Source organism: Callithrix jacchus, chromosome 7, assembly GCF_049354715.1.
Source record: "Callithrix jacchus isolate 240 chromosome 7, calJac240_pri, whole genome shotgun sequence".
Taxonomy (NCBI): Eukaryota; Metazoa; Chordata; class Mammalia; order Primates; family Cebidae; genus Callithrix; species Callithrix jacchus.
In genome coordinates, this window is record NC_133508.1 from 27,075,007 (window position 1) to 27,102,859 (window position 27,853).

The 27,853-nt window shown below is 44.3% G+C and overlaps 1 protein-coding gene and 1 pseudogene across 8 annotated transcripts in view; one reads left to right on the forward strand and one right to left on the reverse strand.

Annotated features, from left to right (window-relative positions):
• PDSS1 (decaprenyl diphosphate synthase subunit 1) overlaps positions 1-27,853 on the forward strand; it is a 58,437-nt gene that overhangs the window by 6,231 nt on the left and 24,353 nt on the right. For 4 of the 8 annotated variants that reach the window (XR_008482500.2, XM_035252869.3, XM_035252870.3 and 1 more), the window contains 3 exons: positions 1,571-1,635; positions 2,287-2,395; positions 7,323-7,453. Coding sequence is in view for 4 of the 8 variants with exons in the window: in XM_035252869.3 (XP_035108760.1) it covers positions 1,571-1,635; positions 2,287-2,395; positions 7,323-7,453 (305 nt within the window). In the remaining 4 variants the exon portion in view is untranslated. Of the gene's footprint in view, positions 1-1,570; positions 1,636-2,286; positions 2,396-7,322; positions 7,454-23,032; positions 23,176-24,538; positions 24,602-27,853 lie in introns of those variants that run through there. The other 4 variants (XM_035252875.3, XM_035252878.3, XM_054258543.2 and 1 more) reach the window with 4 other exon arrangements.
• LOC100389924 (POU class 5 homeobox 1 pseudogene) lies at positions 20,148-22,927 on the reverse strand (annotated as a pseudogene).

Genomic DNA, 27,853 nt, shown 5'->3' on the forward strand with positions numbered 1-27,853 from the left:
GGTAACACAAAAGTTGAGATTTGAACCGAGATCTGTCTTCCAAAGTTCATGCTACTGATAACCATTTGTCCACTTGGTGGTAAAAAGCCCCCCTCTGTTAATTACCTGTGTAATTTATCCTTCAACCCAGGTTAGAGGTCCGTAACTGAATAAAAAGTTATTTAAGTTATTCAGTTAGAATAGTTCAGTTAGTTATAACTAATCATAGTTATTTGGCCAAGCACAGTGACTCACACCTGTAATTCCAGCACTTGGGAAGACTGTGGCAGGATTACTTTTGCCCGGGATTTCTAAAAATAATATCTATTACTAAAGACCTAATAATAATTAGGTCTCTTACTGAAGAACTTTTACTTTTCCATTAAGATGCCCTTATTTATAAGTATCATAATAAAATACTGAATTTATATGAACCTCTAAAAAATGAGGAAACTTTTTTTTTTTTTTTTGAGCCAGAGTCTCACTCTGTTGCCCAGGCTGGAATGCAGTGGCGCAATTTCGGCTCACTGCAACTTCTGCCTCCCGGGTTCAAGCAATTCCCTGCCTTAGCCTCCCAAGTAGCGGGGATTACAGGTGCCCACCACCATGCCCAGCTAATTTTTGTATTTTTAGTAGAGATGGGGTTTCACCATGTTGGCCAGGCTGGTCTTGAATTCCTGACCTCGGGATCTACCCACCTCAACCTCCCAAAGTGCTAGGATTACAGGTATGAGCCACCACACCTGGCCTCAAAATAACTACTATTTTTTTTTTTTTCTTGAGACAGAGTCTCACTCTAGCCCATGCTGGAGTGCAGTGGTGCAATCTCAATTCACTGCAACTTCCACCTCCCCAGTCCTGGTTCAAGCAATTCTCCTACTTCAGCCTCCTGAGTAGCTGGGATTACAGGCGCATGCCACCACACCCAGCTAATTTTTGTATTTTTAGTAGAGATGGGGTTTCACCAATTGGCCAGGCTGGTCTTGAACTCCTGACCTTGTGATCCACCCACGTCGGCCTCCCAAAGTGCTGGGATTACAGGCGTGAGCCACTGCACCTGGCCAAATAACTACTTTAAACCCCATTGGTTTATGTGCTGTCAAACTGTTCTCCCATGTGTAATATCAAAATGTCCTGAGGTGGGTTGGTTTTCTTGACAATATTTATCCAAAAGTGTCGTTTCCAAAGTGTGTTGAGTAACAAGAACTTAAAATAGTATTTGTATAAATATAAATTCTTTCTTTGCTATTGAAATCTTTTTTCTCTGACCAATCTTAGTTAAATGGAAGGAAATTGCTTTAAAACTACTTTGCAGGTCTGGAAAGATGGATATCAATATGGAAACTGCCTTGCTTTTGGAGGAAAGGATGGACTGTAGATGGTTTTTATTTTCTGTTTTTTTCCTTTGTTTTCTGCAATGACAAGTATTTTGTAACAACAAAAGAAAACTTAAAATTTTTTTCTAAAGTTTGCAGTCTACCTATAAATGGGTGATTAGAAGATAAAGATTATAATTATGGGGGTTTTATCATCCAATGTTACATTTTTTCAGGAATATTCTTACAAGTTTCTTGACATTTTTATTTTATAGATACCCTATTTTAATCTTGTGAAGCATCTGACATCTGCCTGTCCAAATATATACAGTATATCACGGTGAGTTTACAATCCATACTGCAACCACTAAAATTATTCATTTTAAAATCTGTTATTTTAAAACCTTTTTTTTTTTTTTGTGGACACAGGGAGCTTACTATGTTTCCCAGGCTGCTCTTGAACTCCTAGTCTCAAGTGATCCTCCCACACTCAGCTTCCCAAAGTGCTGGGATTGCAGACATAAGCACCCAGCCTAAAATTATTAATGATAGTGCCTGTAAATTTCTAAATTGTAGCAGGCTAGGCCAACAAATTTAATATGTTGTTTGACTGAGTAATATTTGCTCTGTGTGATCCGCCTAGTCTAAAATCAGGATATATAAAGTTTGAACTCAACCCAGAACACAATGAACATAGTTTAATTTATCTTTGATTTTGTGGGTTCTCAAGGTTCTGCTGGTAAAAATGATCTATTGATCTGTCATTTAGCAAGAATAGAATTTTGTATGTTTTCCCAAATTATAATGATCTTTTCAGATTCATAATTTCTTTTATTTTTTTATTTTTAAACTTATTTCATCTGGTAGACAAAGGTAAATGATTGATTTCCAACAAGTATTTGGGCTGAATTTTCCATCCTCTGAGTCTACTAAATATGTATGTATATAAAACTTACTTGAAAATGAAGTCGTGCATTTTTGCATGTCCCAGGTTTCATCATACAACCCCAGACAGTAAAACACACAGTGGTGAGAAATACACCGATCCTTTCAAACTCGGTTGGAGAGACTTGAAAGGTCTGTATGAGGACATTAGAAAGGTGAGTATTTTATTCTGCTGTAATGTAACGTTTTACTAAACCTTACTACAATTTTATTATATTTATTATTATTATTATTTAGAGATGGAGTCTCACTCTGTTGCCTAGGCTTGAGAGCAGTAGTGCAATCTAAGCTCACTGCAACCCTCACCTCCCAGGTTCATGCAATTCTCCTGCCTCAGCCTCCTGAGTAGCTGAGATGATAGGTGTGCACCATCATGCCTGGCTAATTTTTGTATTTTTAGTGAAGATGGGGTTTCGCTGTGTTGGCCAGGCTGGTCAGAAACACCTGACCTCATGTGACCACCCGCCTTGGCCTCTCGAAGTGCTGGGATTATGAAAAACCAATGCAGGTGTTCAGAGCTATACAATGCTGTTTGCAGTTTTGGCTCATGTACGGTCAAGTTTTAAATGTTTCTTGAGCAAGAACCACATGTGACCCAGTGCCAGGCAATATGAAAAATGCAGTATGTGCTAATGTCCAGTAAGAGGTTATGGCAGGGTTGGGAACCTGAAAAAAAATGGTCCAGGTAGCTCCTCCTTGTCCGATGAGTTATCCCACTTTTCCTCTTCAAACCCACCACCTCCCAGTGACTCCAGCTGTCTCTTCCTTATCCAATTCTGAATGTCGTTGCCAGACAGCCCCAAATACGGCATTTTTTATTCAACTCTTTTTCCTGAAAACTTGCAGTAGGTCCTCACGTGGTTGGGCACGGTGGCTCTTGCCTGTAATCCCACGAATTTAGGAGACCAAAGTGGGAGGATTGCTTAAGTCCAGGAGTTTGAGGCTGCAGTGAGCTATGATCCTGTCACTGCACTCCAGCCTGAGTGACAGAGCAAGACATTTTTTCTGTCTTTAGAAAAAAATTGGCTGGCTGCGGTGGCTCATGCCTATGATCCTAGCACTTGGGGAGGCTCAGGCAGGTGGATCACTTGAGGTCAGGAGTTCAAGATCAGCCTAGCCAACATGATCAAACTCCGTCTCTACTAAAAATACAAAAATTAGCTAGGCATGGTGGCATGTGTCTGTAATCCCAGTTACTCAGGTGGCTGAGGTAGGAGAATTGCTTGAACCCAGGAGGCGGAGGTTGCATTGAGCTGAGATCTTGCCACTGCATTCCAGCCTGGGTGACAGAGTGAGACTACACCTCAAAAAAAAAAAAAAAAAAAAAAAAAAAAATTTTTTTAAAATAAAATGCTGCCCAGAAATGTCCATGTGCCCCTTTACAAGTGCCCACTTTCCTCCTTTCATCCTCAAGCCCCGCGCACACTGACTCTCATATTCTGATGGCAACACCAATTCCTGTTTCACAGACGGTAGGGGCCGTGAAGAAAGAACTCCTTCAGCTCCTACTCTGTCACAATTGACCAGCTTGCCTGCGCCTTCTCTGGTGATTGATTGCCTGATCTCCTCCCACCCACAGAAGTCATGTCCCTTCCCTCTCTAGGGGCAGTCCCTTAGCCACCTCCCAGCTCCTTAGGAACTCCCCCAGACGTGGCCTCTCCCTGTCTGCAAACTTTCATTGGCATTGTTTCTTCAATATCCATGGGTGTTCAGTTTCTTCACCTGCTTTTTTTTTTTTTTTTTTTTTTGAGACGGAGTTTCGCTCTTGTTACCCGGGCTGGAGTGCAATGGCGCGATCTCGGCTCACCGCAACCTCCGCTTCCTGGGTTCAGGCAATTCTCCTGTCTCAGCCTCCCGAGTAGCTGGGATTACAGGCACGCACCACCATGCCCAGCTAATTTTTTGTATTTTTAGTAGAGACGGGGTTTCACCATGTTGACCAGGATGGTCTCGTTCTCTTGACCTCGTGATCAACCCGCCTCGGCCTCCCAATCACCCGCATTTTTAAAAGGCCGATGGCCCCTGACCCAATGCTTTACTCCCTCCCTTCTATTACAGTATCCCCTGCCCTTTGACTCTCTCTGGAGCCGTCACGTTCCCTCCACTATTGCACTGGGGCCCCCTGTCCAGCCTCATCTTAGAAGCTGGTTTTGCTTGAGTCACTGATAGCTTCCCTGTACCAAATCCTAAGGGATGTGTTACCAGCAGGAAATCCATACAGGTCTGCAGCAACCTCAATTCTTACCTCCTCAGAAGAAAGAATTCGACTGAGGAGCATTAAGGCGGAGAGACCGAGGCAAGCTTTAAAGCAGGAGTAAAAGTTTACTAAAAGGTTGAGAGCAGGAAGGAAAGGAAGTACAGTACACTTGGAAGAGGGCCAAGCCGGTGACCTGAGAGAACAAGCGTGTGGTGTGGCCTTGGAATTTGGGTTTTTGCCTGAGGACATGCTTCCAGGGACTTGCATCCCTTCTCCCTTGATTCTTCCCTTGGGGTGGGCTGCCCGCATGCGCAGTGGCCGGCCAGTGTTTGGGAGGGGAGCATGCGCAGTGGTCCGCCAGTGTTTGTGATGGGAGCATGCGCATTGTGTTCCCTGGAGTTTTGCACATGCTCACTTGGGGCATTTTTCACGTACCAGTCCCAATGTTCCTGTAAGGACATATACCAGTTAAACTCCGCCATTTTGCCTCTTAGCACATGTTCAAGCCCACTCGACCACCTCCTGAAATCTTATTGGGAAGATTGAAAACTTGAAAATGATCTCCAGTTTCAAGTTTTTCTGTTAGGAGACGGCTTTCCCTGGGCACTAGCTGTGACCAATTAGTATTTTAGAGACACAGTTAACAACTGCCTGACCATCACCTGATGGTCGCCTGACATTCCTGGTGTGGGTGGGGGAGCCCTCTCCTGTCCTGCTCGTGCCTGACTAGCTACCTACTGTGAACAGACGCTTCAGGGTTTTCTGAATATTGGGCGCTATTGAGTGTAACCCCTCCTTAAAACATGGTTCCCTTCGCTCTGCACTTTCTTTCTCCACCTCATCCTGAGGCTGTTCTTTGGTTCATCACCTCTACTTTACTTCCTTTAATTTTGCCATTCCCTGGGGTTCCCTTGGCCCCCTGCTGTCTCTCTGCCCCTTGTATACCCGTGTCCATACTTGGGTCTCCCAAATAACATCACTACTCCAGGTTGAGTTGCATCTCCCACACCCATGTAGCTGACTGCTCACCGGGAGCGCCATGGGTAGCCTTGACGGTCTTAGACTTAGCTGAGACTTGACTTTTCCCACACGGGTTGTTTTTTCTGCTGTTTTCCTGTTCTTTGGAGAACCTGGGAAGAACCCAGGACCCTCTCCTCCCCTCCATATCCTTCTAGTCTGCCTCTTGTCAGTCCCTATTGCCCCAGGCCAGGCAATTCCATGCCCCTAGTCCTTTCATTTGTGCTCTTCTCCTCCCTGGCTCAGCTTCCGAGGTGACGGCTTACCTGGGTGATAGCACCACACCCATCACACTGTGTTGTGTCAATGGCAATGATCATTTTACTTTTCCCCATCTAGACCCTGAGCTCCTTGTAGGCAAGGCTTGTCTTACTTATCTTTGTGACCTCTGTGCTATTTCAGTGAGTCGGTAATTTACTGAATTAAGGATGGGCCCACTGTGTTGTATTCGTCTATGCCGGGCTGAGGGTTCATTGGCTCCCACAGCATCCAGGGGATAAACTCTAAGTTAGTCAAACATGTCCCAGACTGGCAGATACCCCAGAGTGGCAGATACGAGTGACACACACCTGTCAACTAGAAGGGTCTCACCCTCTCTGTGAATCAGAACCCTGTTTAGGCTTCTGATCCCACATCAAAGCCCATCTCCTCCATGAAATACTTGGTTTTTCTAGCCTGCCCTGATCTCTTCCTTCCCTGAACTTTTAATGTATTTAATGTACAGCATTACATTAAATGTACAGCGCTGTTCACACTGCCACTGTATTCATCATTGATTATTTCGTATTTGCAAAATTTTTGTCTCCCAATTTGAGTTGCAGGCTCCCATACTCAGGCAGGCTATGCCCTACACCTCATCTGTGAACCCTCATAATGTCTTTTGCCAAATAAAGGCCAAACCAGATGAACTGGGCCCTGCTTCTTCTCCTTGGCTGTGGTCTGTCTTTCTGCCTCTCATAAACAGCTTTTCCCTGAGGAGTTTGAGGCTGCAGTGAGTTATGATCGTGCTACTGCCCTGAAGCCTGGGTGACAGAGCAAGACCCTCTGTCTCTAAAAAAATAAAAATAAAAAAAACTTTGCCACCCGACACAGGACACCCCCCCACAACACCCTCCCCACCAGCTCCGACCTGCTTCACGGGCTCTGATGGCTACTGGCTCCACCTTCCCCATCTTTCTCCTCCTGCCTCCATCTTTCAAGCTGCCAACCAGCTCTTATTCCTTTTGCTGTCCGGCTGTCAGTGAGCCCAGAGTCCCTTAGCTGCCTAGTGCTTTCTTCCCCCTTATGCTGTCTCTTGGAGTCATCTGGTGTCTGATCCTGTCAGTGGGGGCAGGTGGCAGTACCTTCTCCAGCACTCAGCCCACTTGGGGCTGATCCAGGCATTGTTCACATTCCAGCCTGCAGGACAGCCAGGTGGATGGCCGTGCAGCGTTGGAGCCTTGCCAGCAGAGTGTTGAATTTCTCAATTGAAATGAACACACTTAAAAAGTTTTCTAGAAGAAATCCTGTCCGGGTGTGGTGGCTCATGCCTGTAATCCCAATAGTTTGGGAGGCCAAGGCAGGTGGATCACTTGAGTTCAAGAGTTTGAGACCAGCCTGGCCAACATGGTGAAACCCCACCTCTACTAAAAATACAAAAAATTAGCCAGAGGTGGTGGCAGGTGCCTGTAATCCCAGGTACTTGGGAGGCTGAGGTAGAAGAATCCCTTGAACCTGGGAGTTGGAGGTTGCAATGAGCTGAGATTGCACCATTGCACTCCTGTCTGGGTAACGTGAGCAAAACTGTCTCAAAAAAAGAAAAAAAAAATCCTGTTGACTTTCTGTCAACAGTTTTGATGCCATTGTGACACAGAGAAACTTTATTTCAGGAACTGCTCATATCAACATCAGAACTTAAGGAAATGTCTGAGTACTACTTTGATGGAAAAGGGAAAGCCTTTCGACCAATTATTGTGGCACTAATGGCCCGAGCATGCAATATTCATCATAACAACTCCCGGTAAGCTCTTGTTTTTATTCCTTTGTTGTTTTTATATTTGGGAAGGCTTTCTTCCCAAGGTTACTGTTTTGTTTCCCATTTAAGAAGTAGCATGTACCAGCCAGGCGCAGTGGCGCATGCCTGTAATTCCAGCACGTTGAGAGGCCGAGGTAGGCAGATCACAAGGTCAGGAGTTCAAGACCAGCCTGGCCAATATGGTGGCAGGTGCCTGTAGTCCTAGCTATTCAGGAGGCTGAGACAGAAGAATTGTTTGAACCCAGGAGGTAGAGGTTGCAGTGAGCTGAGATCATGCCATTGCACTCTAGCTTGGATGACAGAGCAAGCTCTGTCTTAAAAAAAAAAAAAAAAAGTAGCATATATACCTAAAAATTCACTTTGTGATGTGTACATTCTGACTTTAAGTCACTAAAGTCACTCTGGAATCTAGCATCTTTCTTTTACAGACCTCTTAATGTCCATTGAAGAAAAACTTTAGCTGCAAATTAACATTTAAGAAAAAATTTCAGAACCAAATTTGGTTTTCTTGTTAGAAAACCAACCAAGAAATACCAGGATGGGTGGATACATTTAATCATTATACACAGGGAGCAAAGGTTGATTGTTCTAAAGTGATAAAGTGGACCATTATTCTGGGCAACAAACACACATGCTGGGGTGCCTGCCTTCTGTGACCCTCTGAATTGTGCAGAAGCGAAATTGTCTTTAAAGGAGACATTTTGAGGCTGAACATGGTGTCTTATGCCTATAATCCCAGCATTTTGGGAGGCCACAGCAGGAGGATCGCTTGAGCCTAGCAGATTAAGACCAACCTAAGCATCACAGCAAGACCCTGTCTCTATGAAAAATTTAAAATTAGTCAGGCATGATTGCATATGCCTATAGTCTCAGCTATTCAGGAGGCTGAGGCAGGAGGATTTCTTGGGTGCAGGAGTTGGAGGCTACAGTGAGCCATGATTGCACCACTACCATCCAGCCTGGGTGACAGAGTGAGACCTTGTCTCCAAAAAACACATTTTTTTTGGCTATTGGTCTTCAACTCTTATGTATTGAACATATATAAAAGCTATAAATATTTAAAAACCTGCAATGTTTTAATGTAAAGGAAATCTTAAAAGGTAAAAGGCTTTCCCTAGTACCTTACATGGTGATCGCCTCATTCTCTCCTCCCATCAATTCTGTATTTGGTCATTCAATATATTAACATATAATTTTGTGTTTAGCTTTGTTCATTTACCTTTGTGGGTTTTTTTTTTTTTTTTTGAGACGGAGTTTCGCTCTTGTTACCCAGGCTGGAGTGCAATGGCCTGATCTTGGCTCACTGCAACCTCTGCCTCCTGGGTTCAAGCAATTCTGCCTCAGCCTACCAAGTAGCTGGGACTACAGGCATGCACCACCATGCCCAGCTAATTTTTGTATTTTTAGTAGAGACGGGGTTTCAGCATGTTGACCAGGATCGTCTCGATCTCTTGACATCGTTATCTACCTGTCTTGGCCTCCCAAAGTGCTGGGATTATAGGTGTGAGCCACCGCGCCTGGACACCTTTGTTTTTTTAAACTTTTCCCATGTTGCTGCAATGTCTTTATAATTTTGCCAGGCACAGTGGCTCATATCTGTAATCCCAGCACTTTGGGAAGCCAAGGCAGGCAGATCACTTGAGGTCAGGAGTTTTAAGACCAGCCTGGCCAACATGGTGAAACCCCGACTCTTTAAAAAATACAAACTTTAACTGGGCATGATGGTGCATGCCTGTAATTCCAGCTACTCAGGAGGCTGAGGGAGAAGAATCACTTGAAACTAGGAGGCAGAGGTTGCGGTGAGCCGAGATGGCAACACTGAACTCCACCCTGGGCAACACAGTGAGACTCAAAAAGTATAAAAGTTGATTCCTTCCCAGATAGAATCAGCGTCATCCTGGCATGGAGGGTGCGGAAGAAGGTGCACACACCAGTCACAAGGTCTGCAGCCCCTTGCTCTCACTGAGGTTCTTATGCTTGACCTTGAACTCATGCATGAAATGATCACCATCTGCTCATCAAAATCTCCACCTTAGTGGGTGTCCCTTACTGTAGACTGTACTTCAAAGATCCATTTTCATTGTGCTTATAGACATATGAAAGTGCCACCTCCTGGGTGACACATTTCCTTTGGTGGCAACCCTCTTGCCTGTCCCATAAACAGCAGCAGCAGTGGCTGGCTCAGTGACTCAGAACACACAGAAACCAGGAATGGTTCTAGAGTCGTTAGTGGCCTGACCTTGGGAATGACTTGAGCCAGTTGGGGCTAAATGGCTGCTTTGTTACCGTCTTTCCAGGGATAGGCGTCGGTAATCTCAGCTTTTATAGCGCTATAAAAGTTATCTTCTCCGAATATAGGATTATCACACCTGGACTCTCAACCTGTTATCCAATGTGAAAACTGTGTCTTATAATTCGACCCTCTAAACATCTAGTCCAGCTTTGAAAACTGGACTCATGTAATTCAATGCCGTTGACTATTTGCAGAATCAAGATCAGCAGATCTGTGCACAGCACAACTTGGGTCGTCTGTTATCCTGATTGCTGGCGATGATACTCACTTCCTAGAGCTAGAAGAGTTTCACACAGGAATGGATGGTGCTGGATTTATCCCAATGATAACAGCCAGTCTCTTCAGTGAGACTGCTGAGCAGGCTACGTTTGGCTTGTCTGAGAAACGTGCAGACACCATAACTGTGCTGCATTCAATGAGTGAAGCAATTTTATAGAAATCTGTTTATCATAAAGCTCTGTTTTTTTGAGACACAGTCTTGCTCTGTCTCACCCAGGCTAGAATGCTGTGGTGCGATCTCAGCTCACTGCAGCCTTCACCTCCTGGGTTCAAGTGATTCTCCTGCCTCAGCCTCCTGAGTAGCTGGGATTATCAGCCCACATCCAGGGACTGATGAAGGGCATTCTATCCTTACCCTAGAGGGTGTTTTAGGCTGTTGATTGCAGCTCAGTTCAATTAGCCAGGTGTGTGTCATCATGACTGGCTAATATTTTATTTTTAGTAGAGATGGGAATTTACCATGTTGGCCAGGCTGGTCTGAACTCCTGACCTCAGGTGATCCATTTGCCTCAGGCTCCCAAAGTGATGGGATTACAGGCATGAGCCACTGTGCCCAGCCCTTCAAGCCCTTTTTTGATCTGGATTCTGTAATAAAATGACTTTGGATTTTGCCGAATTCTGTTGCAAGTTAGGTTCTCCAGGAAGCAGATTCTGAGATGAAGTTTCAAGGACAGGATGTTTATTCAGGAGTGCCCTTGGGATTACTGACACCTGAGGGGGTGGGGCGGGTGGGGGAGGAAACAGGACTGGGGAGCAGGAGAAGCTGAGCTGCAATCAACAGCCTGAAAAGCTCTATAGGATGAGCAGGTAGAATGGCCCTTCATCTGTCAGTCCCTGGATGTGGGCTGCCTCCAGAAGGGGCACAGCCCCAGGTGAGCGGATTCTTTGTAGCCAAGGCAATCCTTGAAAAGGCTGAGGAATGAAGGCCAACAGGTACCAATCATGCCTGGTACAGCAGCTGGACAGAGTCGTGCACTGTCAAGGGATCTAGGGGGCATGTCTTAGAATCCAGCACAACTCTGTTTTCTGGACGTGTCTGAGTCATCTGTTATGTGGGCTCAGTCTCAAAAAAAAATTTTTTTTAAATAAATAAATGTCTTCATAATCATATCATATAATCCATTGATGGAAATTCCAGTAGACCATAATGTACATTTCCCTAGTGTTGAACATCTGTATTGTATTGCCCCTTCTCAGTAGATATTTAAGGAATGCCTAAGATTTTTCAGTACTGAAATTAATGATGCTGTAAGAGTGAGTGTCAGATACTGCTTCTTAGTGGGCGCTCACCTCTGCCTACGGCTTTCTCTGCTCTGCTGCTGGCCCCACCTTGTCAGCACATCACGCTGTGCTCAGGGCTGGCTGCCACGTTAGCTGGGCCTTTCAAAGAGCTCACAGTATATTTGTAGCAAGCAGTGAAATCTCTGGCAGTGACCTTTAACCATCATCAGAACCACTTTGACTTTACTGGAAGGCAGAGCAGCAAAAATGCTCCCTCTGAGCCAAACCTGAAGTGACATCTCCTGCAGTCTGGAGCAGAGATCTCAGCCTCGGCACTGTTGACATTTTGGGCCACACTGTTCTTCATTGGGGGTCCATGGGGTCCCGTGGGGTCTGCCATGTGCATTACAGGATGTTTAGCAGCATCACTGGCTCCACCCACTAGATGCCTCTGAGTTGGTAACGATCAAAAATGCCTCCAGACGCTGCAACATAAATGTCCCATGGTCCCACGCAGTGCAGAATCCCCCCTGGTTGAGAATCACTGGTCTAGAGTGTTTATCTTTTTAATTTCTCTCTTAATACATAATATAGTTAATTGGCCTCAGAAATAAACATGGAAAGGAAAACACTTTTCAGTGCTTTATCACTTACTATCCCCATAATGAAGTTTTTCCTTTTCCTTTTTAATATATATTTTATTGCATTTTAGGTTCTGAGGTACATGTAAAGAACATGCAGGATTGTTGCATAGGTACATACATGGCAATGTGGTTTGCTGCCTCCATCCCCATCACCTATATCTGGCATTTCTCCCCATGTAATCCCTCCCAACTCCCTACCCCCCACTGTTCCTCCCCTAGTTCTCCCCCCACATACCTCAGGGTGTGATGCTCCCCTCCCTGTGTCCATGTGTTCTCATTGTTTAACACCCCCCTGAGTGAAAACATGCAGTGTTTGATTTCCTGTTATTGTGTCAGTTTGCTGAGAATGTTGGTTTCCAGGTTCATCCATGTCCCTACAAAGGACACAAACTCATTGTTTTTTATGAATGCATAATATTCCATGGTATATATGTGCCACATTTTCCCTGTTCAGTCTATCATCGATGGGTCAGTTCCAAATCTTTGCTATTGTAAACAGTGCTGCAATGAACATTCATGTGCATGTGTCTTTATAATAGAATAATTTACAATCCTTTGGATATATACCCAGTAATGGGATTGCTAGGTCAAATAGAATTTCGATTTCTAGGTCCTTGAGGAATCGCCACACTGTCTTCCACAGTGGTTGAACTAGTTTACACTCCCACCAACAGTGTAAAAGTGTTCCTATTTCTCCACATCCTCTCCAGCATCTGTTGTCTCCAGATTTTTTAATGATCACCATTCTAACTGGCATGAGATGATATCTCAATGTAGTTTTGATTTGCATTTCTCTAATGACCAGTGATGATGAGCATTTCTTTTTACATGTTTGTTGGCCTCATATATGTCTTCTTTTGCAAAGTGTTCATATCCTTTGCCCACTTTTGAATGGGTTTGTTTATTTCTTGTAGATCTGTTTTAGTTCTTTGTAGAATTTGGATATAAGTCCTCTGTCAGATGGGTAGATTGCAAAAATTTTTTCCCATTTTATTAGTTGCTGGTTCACACTAATGATTGTTTCTTTTGCTGTGCAGAAGCTGTGGAGTTTAATTAGATCCCATTTGTCTATTTTGGCTTTTGTTGCCAATGCTTTTGGTGTTTTAGTTATGAAGTCCTTGCCTATGCCTATGTCCTGAATGGTTTTGCCTATGTTTTCTTCTAAGGTTTTTATGGTGTTAGGTCTTATGTTTAAGTCTTTAATCCATCTGGAGTTAATTTTAGTGTAAGGTGTCAGGAAGGGGTCCAGTTTCTGCTTTCTGCACATGGCTAGCCAGTTTTCCCAACACCATTTATTAAACAGGGACTCCTTTCCCCATTGCTTGTTTTTGTCAGGTTTGTCAAAGATCAGATGGTTGTAGATGTGTGGCATTGCCTCCCATGCCTCTGTTCTGTTCCATTGGTCTATATCTGTTTTGGTACCAGTACCATGCTATTTTGATTATGTAGCCTTGTAGTATAGTTTGAAGTCCAGTAGCATGATACCTCCAGCTTTGTTCTTTTTGCTTAGAATTGACTTAGCTATGCAGGCTCTCTTTTGGTTCCATATGAAGCTTAAGGTGGTTTTTTTCCAGTTCTGTGAAGAAGGTCATTGGTAGCTTGATGGGGGTAGCATTGAATATGTAAATTACTTTGGGCAGTATGGCCATTTTCACGATACTGATTCTTCCTAACCATGAGCATGGAATGTTTCTCCGTCTGTTTGTGTCCTCTCTTATTTTGTTGAGCAGTGGTTTGTATTTCTCCTTGAAGAGGTCCTTTACATCCTTCCTTAGTTGTATTCCTAGGTATTTTATTCTCTTTATAGCAATTGTGAATGGCAGTTCATTCATTTGGCTCTCTTTAAGTCTGTTATTGGTGTACAGGAATGCTTGTGATTTTTGCACATTGATTTTGTATCCTGAAACTTTGCTGAAGTTGCTTATCAGTTTAGGGAGATTTTGGGCTGAGACAATGGGGTCTTCTAAATATACAATCATGTCATCTGCAAATAGACAGTTTGACTTCCTTCTTTCCTAGTTGAATACCCTTTATTTCTTTTTCTTACCTGATTGCTCTGGCTAGAACTTCCAATACTACATTGAATAGGAGTGGTGAGAGAGGGCATCCTTGTCTAGTGCCAGATTTCAAAGGGGGTGCTTCCAGTTTTTGCCCATTCAGTATGATATTGGCTGTGGGTTTGTCATAAATAGCTTTTATTATTTTGAGATATATTCCATCAATACCTAGTTTATTGAGAGTTTTTAGCATAAAGGGCTTTTGACTAAGGCCTTTTATGCATCAGTTGAGATAATCATGTGGTTTTTGTCTTTGGTTCTGTTTATTGGTGAATTACGTTTATAGGGTTGCGTATGTTGAACCAGCCTTCCATCCCTGGGATGCAGCCTACTTGATCGTGATGGATAAGCTTTTTGATGTGCTGTTGCAATCAGTTTGCCAGTATTTTATTGAAGATTTTTGCATCTATGTTCATCATGGACATTGGCCTGAAATTTTCTTTTCTTGTTGAGTCTCTGCTGGGTTTTGGTATCAGGATGATTTTGGTTTCATAAAATGATTTGGGGAGGATTTCCTCTTTTTGTATGGTTTGGAATAGTTCAGAAGGAGTGGTACCAGCTCCTCTTTGTATGTCTGGTGGAATTCGGCTGTGAACCCATCTGCACCTGGGCTTTTGGTTGGTAGGCTTTTAATTGCTGCCTCAACTTCAGCTCTTGTTGTTGGTCTATTCAGGGTTTTGGCTTCTTCCTGGTTTAGGCTTGGCAGGGTGTAAGTGTCCAGGAATTTATCCATTTCTTCCAGGTTTACTGGTTTATGTGCATAGAGTTGTTTTTAATAATCTCTGATGATGGTTTGTATTTCTGTGGAATCTGTGGTGATTTCCCCTTTATCGTTTTTTATTGCATGTATTTGATTATTCTTTCTTTTCTTTTTTGTTAATCTGGTCAGTGGTCTATTTTGTTGATCTTTTCAAAAAACCAGCTTCTGGATTTATTGATTTTTTTTTTTTTTCAAAGGGCTTTTTGTGTCTCTGTCTCCTTCAGTTCTGCTCTGATCTTAGTTATTTCTTGTCTTCTGCCAGGTTTTAAGTTTTTTTGATCTTGCTTCTCTAGCTCTTTCAATTTTGATGATAGGGTGCCGATTTTAGATCATTCCTTGCTTCTCATGTGGGCATTTGTTGCTATAAATTTTCCTCTAGACACTGCTTTAAATGTGTCCCAGAGATTCTGGTATGCTGTGTCTTCATTCTCGTTGCTTTTGAAGAATATCTTTATTTCTGTCTTCATTTCATTGTTTATCCAGTCAACATTCAAGAGCCACTTGTTCAGTTTCCATGAAGCTCTGCAGTTCTGAGTTAGTTTCTGAATTCTGAGTTCCAACTTGATTGCACTGTGGTCTGAGAGACTGTTATGATTTCCGTTCTTTTGCATTTGCTGAGGAGTGATTTACTTCCAATTATGTGGTCAATTTTAGAGTAGGTGTGATGTGATGCTGAGAAGAATGTATATTCTGTGGATTTGGGGTGGAGAGTTCTGTAAATGTCTATTAGGTTTGCTTGGTCCAGGTCTGAGTTCAAGTCCTGGATATCCTTGTTCATTTTCTTTCTCGTTGATCTGTCTAATATTGACAGTGGAGTGTTAAAGTCTCCCACTATTATTGTATTAGAGTCTAAGTCTCTTTGTAGGTCGTTAAAAACTTGCTTCATGTATCTGGGTGCTCCTGTATTGGGCGTGTATATATTTAGGATTATTAGCTCTTCTTGTTGCGTTGACCCTTTTACCATTATGTAATGCCCTTTGTCTCTTTTGATCTCTGTTAAAGCCTGTTTTATTGGAGACTAGGATTGCAACTCCTGCTTTTTTTTGCTCTCCATTTGCTTGGTAGATCTTCCTCCATCCCTTTATTTTGAGCCTATGTGTATCCTTGCATGTGAGATGGGTTTCCTGGATACAGCACACCAATGCATTTTGAGTTTTTATCCAATTTGCCAGTCTATGTCTTTTGATTGGGGCATTTAGCCCATTTACATTTAAGTTTAATATTGTTATGTGTGAATTTGATCCTGCCATTTTGATGCTAGATGGTTGTTTTGCCCATTAGTTGACATAGTTTCTTCATTGTGTCGATGCTCTTTACCATTTGGTATGTTTTTGGAGTGGCTGGTACTGTTTGTTCCTTTCTATGTTTAGTGCTTCTTTCAGGAGCTCTTGTAAAGCAGGCCTGGTGGTGATGAAATCTCTGAGTAATTGCTTGCTCATAAAGGATTTTATTTCTCCTTCACTTATGAAGCTTAAGTTTTGCTGGTTATGAAATTCTAGGTTGAAAGTTCTTTTCTTTAAGGATGTTGAATATTGGCCCCCCACTCCTCACTTGCAGGGTTTCTGCTGAGAGATCCGCTGTGAGTCTGATGGGCTTCCCTTTGTGGAGAACCCGACCTTTCTCTCTTGCTGCCCTTAGCACTTTTTCCTTCATTTCAACCCTGGTGAATCTAACGATTATGTGTCTTGGGGTTGCTCTTCTTGAGGAATATCTTTGTGATGTTCTCTGTATTTCCTGGACTTGAATGTTGGCCTGCCTTGCTAGGTTGGGGAAGTTCTCCTGTATAATATCCTGAAGAGTGTTTTTCAGCTTGGATTCATTCTCTCCGTCACATTCAGGTACACCTATCAAACATAGATTAGGTCTTTTCACATACTCCCATATTTCCTGGAGACTTCGTTCATTTCTTTTTACTCTTTTTTTCTCTAATCTTGCCTTCTCATTATATTTCATTGAGTTGATCTTCAATCTCTGATATCCTTTCTTCTGCTTGTTCAATTCGGCTGTTGAAACTTGTGTATCCTTGGCAACATTCTCATGTTGTGTTATTCAGCTCCATCAATTCATTTATATTCCTCTCTAAGCTGTTTGTTCTCGTTAGCATTTCGTCAAACCTTTTTTCAAGGTTCTTAGTTTCTTTGCATTGGGTTAGAACATGATCTTTTAGCTCAGAGAAGTTTATTACCCACCTTCTGAAGCCTGTTTCTGTCAATTCATCAGACTCATTCTCCATCTAGCCTTGTTCCCTTGCTGGTGAGATGTTGTGATCTGTTTGAGGAGGAGAGGTGTTCTGGTTTTGGGTTCTTTCATCCTTTTTGTACTGGTTTCTTCCCATCTTTGTGGATTTATCTACCCGTGGTCTTTGTGGTTGGTGACTTTCAGATGCGGTCTCTGAGTGGACATCCTTTTTGTTGCTGATGAAGTTATTTCTTTCTGTTTCTTAGTTTTCCTTCTAACAGGCCCCCCTGCTGTAGGACTGTTGGAGGTCCACTCCAGACCCTACTTGCCTGGGAATCACCTGCAGCAGCTGCTGCAGAACAATAAGGATTGCTGCCAGTTTCTTCTTCTGTCATCTTTGTCACAGAAGGATACCCACCAGATGTCAGCCTCAGCTCTCCTTTATGAGGTGTCTGTTTGGTTATACGGGGGTCAGGGAGCTGCTTGAGGAGACAGTCTGTCCCTTATAGAAGCTCAAGTACTGAGCTGTGAGCTCCATTGTTCTGTTCAGAGCTACTGGGCAGGTGCATTGAAGTCTGTAGCAATGGAACTCATATCCACCTTTTTTCCCCATGTGCTCTGTCCTGGGAAGGTGGGGCTTTATTTATAAGTTCCTGTCATTCTGCTGCCATTTTTCTGAGATGCCCTGCCCAGTGAGGAGGTAGCCTAGTCACAGTGTGCCAACAGAGTCTGCCCAGCTGCTGTGTGAACTTACTGCAGTTTTGTTTATAGGGGTATAGTTAGAACTGCCTTGGTAGTGGTGGTCTGGCTCAGTAGTAGCGGACAACCTTCCCTCACAGAGCTGGACCGTCCCAGGTCCAGTTGTGCTTGCTGTGAAACTCTCAATCCAGAGCGTTTCAGATTGCTGGTCTTTGTGGGGTGGGACCAGCCGAGCCAGATCACCTGGCTCCGTTTCAGGCCCCTTTTTTTCGGTTGAACAGGTGACTCTGTCTCCTGGGCGTTCCAGTTGCCAGTTGAAACAGCGCCCGGATTTGTGAGTTTTTGTGTGGAGACCTGTGCCAGCTGAAACAGCCACGCTGGAGACTTGTGGCACTTTTCCGCCTGGGAATCTCCTGGTCTGTGGGTAGTAAATTTTCATTTGGAAATTGAGTGATCACTCGCCCTCTGCGTTTTCCCTGGGAACTGCGCTCCAGAGCTGTTCCTATTCGGCCATCTTCAGAATTTTTTTCTTTTTCCTTTTCTTTCTTTTTTTTTTTTTTGAGATGGAGTCTCTCCGTCATTCAGGCTGGAGTGCAGTGGTACAATCCCAGCTCACTGCAACCTCCACCTCCTGTGTTCAAGCAATTTTCCTGCCTCACCATCCCATGTAGCACACGCCACCACACCAAGCTAATTTTCTGTTTTTAGTAGAGATAGGGTTTCACCATGTGTTGGCCAGGTTGGTCTTAAACTCCCAGCCTCAGATAATCCACCCTCCTTGGCCTCCCAAAGTGCTGGGATTACAGGTGTAAGCCACTGTGCCTGGACAATTGGAAGTTTCTTCAGTCTGCCTTATGGAAACTGTATAAATTGTTAGTTGCAGAAATCACAGGAGAATATAACGAAAGCCATTGCTAGTTTAAACAGTTCACTGCTGCCCTCTCCAGGGGATGTCTGAGCTGTATCCTCGTTCTCCCTGTGAGTGGTTAGAGCAGGGTTTAGGAGAGGCACAGCGCAGAGACAGTGTCTAGTATGGAGACAGGTCACGGTTGTGGCGTGGATTTGGGTGATACAGTACCCTAACAATTCTGCTCTCCAAGCCCCAACTTCCTGACAATGCTTGCTTTCTGCAGACTCTTCTAGATAAGCACTTAAGGGACTAAATATCTAGATGTTATTTCCATGCCACTTAAGGGATGGGGCTTCCGGAGAGGTGGGCCATTTGTGATTTTGCTTTTGCTGAGAAAGTCTTAGTAGAGAGAAATGGCAGCTAAAGATTCAGAAGCAGCACCATTCATATTCAGTGCTACCAGAGACCCCTCCAGCCTCAGTGGCCCAGATCCTGCATTTGAACTTGACACGCTTGCTTATTGGTGATGTCGTAATTGAGGGAGACCACTTTAAACCTTTGACAATCAAAGTTTAATGGCTTCTAGACAGTTTATCAGTTACTTTTTTTTTTCTTCCAAAGTATGTATTAAATTGGGGATTTTTGGCCGGGCACAATGGCTCACACCTGTAATCTCAGTACTTTGGGAGGCCAAGGCAGGCGGATCACCTGAGGTCAGGAGATTGAGACCCTCCTGGCTAACACGATGAAACCCTGTCTCTACTAAAAATAAATAAAATTAGTGGGGCGTGGTGGCACACACCTGTAGTCCCAGCTACTCAGGAGGCTGAGGCAGGAGAATTGCGTCAACCCTGGAGGCGGAGTCTGCAGAGAGCTAAGATCACACCACTGCACTCCAGCCTGGTGACAGAGTGAGACACTGTCTCCAAAAAAAAAAAGTGGAGGGGATTTTAATAAGCAATAGAACAGATATCTTATGAAACAGAACAAGAGGGAGAAACTACTACTTACTGATTTTTATCTTTTCCTTTATTAAGCTTTTCAGTTGTTCATTAAATGTTCCCTGCAAGATTATGGGGAGTTCTTAACTTGAGGTTCATGGGAGTTGTGGGGTGTCTGTAAACCACTTAACATTGTATGCAAAATTTTGTGTATATTTGCATTTTTCTGGGGAAAGGTATTCATGGCTTACAGTTTATTTTCAAAGGGCCATAGGGCCCTGGAAAGCACAGGACCCCGTGTTTGTTTCCTCTCTGAGTCTTGCTAACAATGGTATCTGGGTAGACAAAGTAGGAATCCACACAACAGATGACTCAGACTTGACATGTCCAGAAAACAGAGTTGTGGTGGATTCTAAGACATGCCTCCAGGTCCCCCATCAGTGCATGACTCTGCCCAGCTACTGTATCAGGTACGGTTAGTATCTGTTGGCCTTCATTTCTTAGCCTCTTCAAGGATTGCCTTGGCTACAAAGAATCCGCTCACCTGGAGCTGTGCCCCTTCTGGAGGCAGCCCACATCCAGGGTCTGACAGATGAAGGGCCATTCTACCTGCTCATCCTAGAGGGCATTGCAGGCTGTTGATTGCAGCTCAGCTTCTCCTGCTCCCCAGTCCTGTTTCCTCCCCCACCCGCCCCACCCCCTCAGGTGTCAGTAATCGCAAGGACACTCCTTTTTTTTTTTTTTTTTTTTCTATCTACTGTGTCCCAGGCTTCTTTATTTAAGAAAAAAGTGATACATGTGGGGATTAAAATCAAGAGCATCATTGAATTTCACCTTCCCTCTAACCAGTTGCCCTAAACTCCCCTGCCCTCACCCTTTGTGTTCCCAATCCCTTCCTTAGTGAATGAAGAACTTAATCCTAAAAGCCCTGGCACAAACTCCAGGTTCTCTTTCCCCAGCTTCTCCTCTCCCTGTCCCCCATTCCTAGGATAGGCACCTCAGTTGGAATGCATGGGAGAGCCCAGAGTGGGGACAGAGACAGGGGGGAAGGCTTCCCCCTCAGGGAAAGGGACCGAGGAGTACAGTGCAGTGAAATGAGGGCTCCCATAGCCTGGGGTACCAAAATGGGGCCCTGGGGCCAGAGGAAAGGACACTGGTCCCCCTGAGAAAGGGGACCCAGCAGCCTCAAAATCCTCTCGTTGTGCATAGTCACTGCTTGATCGCTTGCCCTTCTGGCGCCGGTTACAGAACCACACACGGACCACATCCTTCTCGAGCCCAAGCTGCTGGGCGATGTGGCTGATCTGCTGAAGTGTGGGTTTCGGGTACTGCAGGAACAAATTCTCCAGGCTGCCTCTCACTCGATTCTCGATACTGGTTCGCTTTCTCTTTCGGGCCTGCACAAGGGTTTCTGCTTTGCATATCTCCTGAAGATTTTCATTGTTGTCAGCTTCCTCCACCCACTTCTGCAGTAAAGGCCGCAGCTTACACATGTTCTTGAAGCTAAGCTGCAGAGCCTCAAAGCGGCAGATGGTCGTTTGGCTGAACACCTTTCCAAAGAGAACCCCCAGGGTGAGCCCCACATCGGCCTGTGTATATCCCAGGGTGATCCTCTTCTGCTTCAGGAGCTTGGCAAATTGCTCGAGTTCTTTCTGCAGAGCTTTGATGTCTTGGGACTCCTCCGTGTTTTGTTCTAGCTTCTCCTTCTCCAGCTTCACAGCACCAGGGGGGATGGTGCAGGGCTCCGGGGAAGCCCCCTCGGAATTGCTCTCCACCCCGGCTCCTGCTTCGCCCTCAGGCTGAGAGGTCTCCAAGCCACCTTGGGGCACTAGCCCCACTCCAACCTGAGGCCCACAGTATGCCATCCCCCCACAGAACTCATACGGTGGGGGGCATGGGGGAATCCCCCACACCTCAGCACCTGGCCCAACCCCTGGCCCGATTCCTGGCCCTCCAGGAGGGCCCTGGAAACTTAGCCAGGTCCGAGGATCAATCCAACCTGTCTCCGGCCCCCCTGGCCCATCACCTCCACTACCTGGAGGGGGCGAGAAGGCAAAATCCGAAGCCAGGTGTCCCGCCATGGGGAAGGAAGGCGCCCCAAGCCGGGGGCCTGGTCAGGACACTCCTGATTAAACATCCTGTCCTTGAAACTTCATCTCAGAATCTGCTTCCTGGAGAACCTAACTTGCAACAGAGTTCAGCAAAACACAATCATTTTATTACAGAATCCAGATCAAAAAAGGGCTTGAAGGGCTGGGCACAGTGGCTCATGCCTGTAATCCCAGCACTCTGGGAGCCTGAGGCAGGTGGATCACCTGAGGTCAGTAGTTTGATACCAGCCTGGCCAACATGCTGAAATCCTGTCTCTACTGAAAATACAAAATTAGCCAGTTGTGGTGACACACGCCTGTAATCCCAGCTACTCAGGAGGCTGTGGCAGGAGAATCACTTGAACCCAGGAGGTGGAGGTTGCAGTGAGCTGAGATGGCACCACAGCACTCCAGCCTGGGCGAGACAGAGCAAGACTGTGTCTCAAAAAAAAAAAGAGCTTTATGATAAATAGATTTCTATAAAATTGCTTCACTCATTGAATGCAGCACAGTTATGGTGTCTGCACGTTTCTCACCGAAGAGACTGACTGTTATCCTTGGCACCTGGATTTCCACACCATTTATTCCTGTGTGAAAGTCTTCTAGCTCTAGGAAGTGAGTATCATTGCCAGCAATCAGGATAACAGACGACCCAAGTTGTGCTGTGCACAGATCTGCTGATCTTGATTCTGCAAACAGTCAACGGCATTGAATTACATGAGTCCAGTTTTCAAAGCTGGACTAGATGTTTAGAGGGTCAAATTATAAGGCACAGTTTTCACATTGGATAACAGGTTGAGAGTCCAGGTGTGATAATCCTATATTCAGAGAAGGTAACTTTTATAGCGCTATAAAAGCTGAGATTACCGACGCCTATCCCTGGAAAGATGGTAACAAAGCAGCCATTTAGCCCCAACTGGCTCAAGTCATTTCCAAGGTCAGGCCACTAACGACTCTAGAACCATTCCTGGTTTCTGTGTGTTCCAAGTCACTGAGCCAACCACTTAGCGGCCGTTTATGGGACAGGCAAGAGGGTTGCCACCAAAGGAAATGTTTTGGTCTTTCACCCAGGAGGTGGCACTTTGATATGTCCGTAAGCACTATGAGAATGGATCTTTGAAGTACAGTCTACAGTAAGGGACACCCACTGAGGTGGAGATATTGATGAGCAGATGGTCATTTCATGCATGAGTTCAAGGTCAAGCATAAGTACTTCAGTGAGAGCAAGGGGGCTGCAGACCTTGTGACTGGTGTGTGCACCTCCTTCCGCACCCTCCCTGCCAGAATGAGGTGACTCTGTCTGGAAAGGAATGAAGAAATCAACTCCTATACTTTTTTTTGAGTCTTGGTCTGTTAACCAGGGTGGAGTGCAGTGGCGCAATCTCGGCTCATTCAATCTCCACCTCCCAGGTTCAAGCAATTCTTCTGCCTCAGCCTCCCAAGTAGCGCACCATCATACCCAGCTAATGTTTGTATTTTTTGTAGAGATGGGGTTTCACCATATTGGCCAGCCTGGTCTCGAACTCCCGACCTCAAGTGATCCACCAGTCTCAGTCTCCCAAAGTGCTGGAATTCCATCGTGGCCCGGTCCCTCCTACACTTTCCTTACCCATGCTCCATTTGAAGGAACTGAATGCCGCGATAGTACGTAGTACCCTGCACCCTGCGGAGAAAGCTCTGCACAGAGCAACCTGTGTAAGTTGCAGATCCAGGTTTTGTCACAGCAGCCTCTCTCCACTTATCCCAAGATTCAGAAGCTCCTGGAGTGCTGCTTCAGTGGCCAGCAAATAAGCAATAGCGTGAACCCTGCACCATTTATGATGCAACTTGGCAGACATCCATTATATCCACAACTAAATTTGAAAATATTCAGGCGCTGCTGCTTTTAGATATCAGTTATGTTCTCTTGACATTAAAATGCTAACAAGTCTATGACTATTATGATCCAGTTAAAAAAAAATTCCCACTAAAGAGAGACAGATTTTACTGTGAGCCTGATGTGTCTCTTTAGGTTTAGAAGGTGAGTGAGCAGTGGCTGGGGAGGATGGCCCGGAAGCTGGAGCTCACAGGCTAACCCTGCACTCTCTCCATTCCTTAGACTGGAAGCGCCTTTGATAGGGATTCCTTCCTACACACTGGGGGTTTACTTGCAATTTAAGACCTCACATTTTATATTCGTATGAATAGGGAAAATATATTTTGTAAAACCATATGTAAAACTCATAAAGGATTCACAGGTAGGGTCATTATATTATTCCATCTATTTTTATGTGTGTTTGAAACTAGAGACTGGGTTTCTCCATGTTGGTCAGGCTGGTCTAGAACTCCTGACCTCAGGTGATCCACTCATCTTGGCCTCCTAAAATGCTGGGATTACAGGTGTGAGCCACCGTGCCCAGGCTGAAATTCTTTATTATTAAAAAAAAAATTTTTTTGGCCAGGTGCAGTGGCTCATGCCTGTAATCCCAGCACTCTGAGAGGCCAAAGCATGTGGATCACTTGAGGTCAGGAGTTTGAGACCAGCCTGGCCAACATGGCAAAACCCCGTCTCTACTAAAAATACAAAAATTAGCTGGGCATGGTAGCACAGCTAATTACAGGTGGCACACTCCTATAATCCTAGCTACTTGGGAGGCTGAGGCAGAAGAATCACTAAAATCTGGGAGGCAGATGTTACAGTGAGCCAAGATCGCACCCCTGCACTCTAGCCTGGGTGACAGAGCGAGACTCCATCTCAAACAAAATAATTTTGGGTTAATGTAATGACAGTGGAAAGAAAAGTTTTGAGAGGCATGCTGATTCTTAGCATACTCTGGCAGGTGTGGAGTACAGAGGACACAGCCAGCTCTCATGGCCAAGGGCCTCGTTTTCCATGCTACCTTGCCTGTCACCTCTCCCAGATCCTGGGAAACTGTGACCACTATTTGAAGGCAGGATTCAGTTTGGCATTTTGGAGATGTCAGCTTAAAGACAGTGTGAGGTTTTTCTGTAGTCTGTGCATTTCGGTCATCTGTCCCATCCTCATGTTACAGGTAAGCAGTGGCAGCATTTTCCAGATATAAGCTGACACACTGAAGCTGAACTGTAAAAAACACATATCTTCCCTGTGCACCAAAATAAGGTAAAATTATGGAGCCTCAGAAACACAATGCATATTCTATGTAGAGGCTGTGTGGCAGTGCCAAATAACGTTCCAGTTTCATCCTGATTTCATCAGTCAACAATGTAGCCATGTGAAATGACATTTTTATTTTATTTATTTTGGGAGACAGAGTCTTGCTCTGTCCCACAGGCTACAGTGCAGTGGTTGAGTCTCAGCTCACTGCAACCTCCATCTCCCAGACTCAGCCTCCTGAATAGCTGCGATTAGAAGCACCTGCTACCATGCCTGGCTAATTTTTGTGTTTTTAGTAGAGACGGGGTTTTCCCATGTTGGCCAAGCTGGTCTCGAACTCCTGACCTCAAGTGATCCACCAGCCTCGGCCTCCCAAAGTTCTGGGATTACAGGCACGAGCCTCCACACCAGGCACAAAATGACATGTTTAGATACAGATATAGGAGTCTATGAAATTTCAAAATATTTTAAGAAATCTTTGTTATCATAGTAGCTTCAGATTACAAACAAAAATCTAGTGTCTTGGTGAGCGCTGCCAGTTTCATTGCAACTTCTCAGCAGGAGCCCATCTGCTGATGTAATGTATGATAATGAAGTGGTGCCTAACTTATGAATGCATGAGAAAGGCTAGACCTTACCAGTTGTTTTAAGGTAAGATCTGCTACTAACTAGTAGGAGGTGTGTATTTTATTAGACTGAAATTCACTTGCAAAAATATTCTAAAAAATCGCCTTTATATTAAAAAAAAAAACTGGAAATCTACGTCTTTTCTCAAGCATTCTACTCAAAGAAGATAGGGCGTGGTAAATTTACCTGAAAAATAATTCAGTATTCTATTAGAAAAACTGAATCTGCTGAGGGATTCAGAGCAAACTCTTAAAAGGCATCTGAGTCTCTCTTTTCTCATTTACTGATGTGGTTTTGGGTTTTTTGTTCTTTTTTTTTTTTTTTTTTTTTTTTTGAGATGGAGTCTCTGTCACCCAGGCTGTAGTACAGTGACGCAGTCTCGGCTCACTGCAACCTTCACCGCCTGGGTTCAAGCGATTCTCCTCCCTCAGCCTCTAGAGTAGCTGGGACTACAGATGCACATCACCACGCCTGGCTAATTTTTATATTTTAAGTAGAGACAGAGTTTTGCCATGTTGGCCAGGCTGGTCCCAAACTCCTGACCTCAAGTGATCTGCCTGTTTCTGCCTCCCAAAGTGCTGGGATTACAGGCGAGAGCCTGTAACTGTGCTCAGACTACTGAAGTGGTTTTTATATGCTAATTTGTTCCTACCCTCCATTGCTTTTGTTTTGCTACATCCCCATGGAAGAATCTCTGTTGATCTGGAAATATTAAGTTGTGGCTGGACGAGGTGGCTCATGCTGTAATCCCAGCAGTTTGGGAAGCCGAGGCGGGTGGATCACCTGACATCAGGAGTTCAAGACCAGCCTGGCTAACATGGTGAAACCCCATCTCTACTAAAAATATAAAAACTAGCTGGGTGTGGTGGCATGCACCTTTAATCCAAGCTACTTGGTAGGCTAAGGCTGGAGAATCACTTGAACCCAGGAAGCGGAGGTTGCAGTGAGCCAAGGTGGCACCATTGCACTCCAGCCTAGGCGACAAGAGCAAAACTCAGTCTCACATACACACACAAAAAGAATGAGTAGCACTGTAGACATGATTTCTAGCCTGAAAGCAGTTGGAAGAGTCTAGAGTTTAGTTCTAAGGCTGTTGGTAGGAGGAGCCAGCATGGCATCATATTTTATTATATGTAAAGCTAGATGAAAAGCTTTTCTCATGCTGATTTAGTGTCGATAGTTAAATTCCAGCACCTTTTATATAGTTATACTTCATTTTTCATTGCTTTCTGCCGGGTCTGAGGATTTGGAGTGAGCACCACCTTGTGCAGATGTTCAGATTCGATTCTTAATGAAAAAGTCATATTTCAGAATCCCTCTCCTTTTTTTCCCCTCTAAGATATAACCTGATATTTGAAAATAAGCATTTGGAATAAGTGCAACATCTGGTCTGTTTAAATCAGGCATAGGTTCCAAATGGTTATTTCCCCAGTTTGATTTACTTGAAATTTAGTTTTTTAAAATTCCCATCGATGATGGTGGTGATAATTATTAAAATGAAATGGGGGACATTGCCTCTTAACTGTAAAATTCACCTATGTGTACTACTATCTTTTTGAGCCTACTTACCCTATAGTTTATGTTAAACTTGGGAAATAAAAGTTTAAATTTCTAATGAGAAGGTTAAACGTGGGTTGGAAGAAAGTTTTACAAACATCCTCTGTTGGTTACAGAGATTGTCATACTAAATATTTAATTTAAGACACTATTACATGGGGCGCGGTATCTCACGCCTGTAATCCCAGCACTTTGGGAGGCCGAGGTGGGTGGATCACTTGATGCCAGGAGTTCAAGACCAGCCTGGCCAACATGGTGAAACCCCATCTTTACTAAAAATACAAAAATTAGCCAGATGTGATGATGTGTGCCAGTAGCCCAGATACTCAGGGAGGCTGAGATGGGAGAATCACTTGAACCTTGGAGGCAGAGGTTGCAATGAGCCAATGTTGTACCACTGCACTCCAGCCTGGGCAACAGAGTGAGACCCTGTTTTAAAAAAAAAAAACAAAAAAGGCAGTATTAAAAGCTTTGAACATTGAGACAGTTGAGTCTTTAAAACACTTTTTTTAAAAAAGTGCTTCTGACCAGGCAAGGTGGCTCACACCTGCAATCCCAGCACTTTGGGAGGCTGGCGGATCACCTGAGGTTGGGAGTTTGAGACCAGCCTGACCAACATGGAGAAACCCTGTCTCTACTAAAAATACAAAATTAACTGGGCATGGTGGTGCATGCCTGTAATCCCAGCTACTTGAGAGGCTGCGGCAGGAGAATCTCTTGAATCCAGGAGGTGGAGGCTGTAGTGAGCCTAGATCAGGCCATTGCACTCCAGCCTGGGCAACAAGAGCAAAACTATGTCTCAAAAAAAAAAAAAAATGCTTCTCACTTCCCTATGCATCCCAAAATTTATAAACTTGTAAACTTAACATCTGACCAAGAGCATTGCTATAAAGATGATTCTTCAGCCCAATAAGATCAGCCAGACTTCGATCATTTACCTTTACCTTTTTTTGGGTTAATTGTACAATTTCTACTTCTTTAATGTGGAATTCATAAAATGTCGTGGCAGGGTTTCTCATGCGTTTGTAAAATGTTCTTCAAATGATAGAAACGGCTCTGTCATGAAGCCAGAGT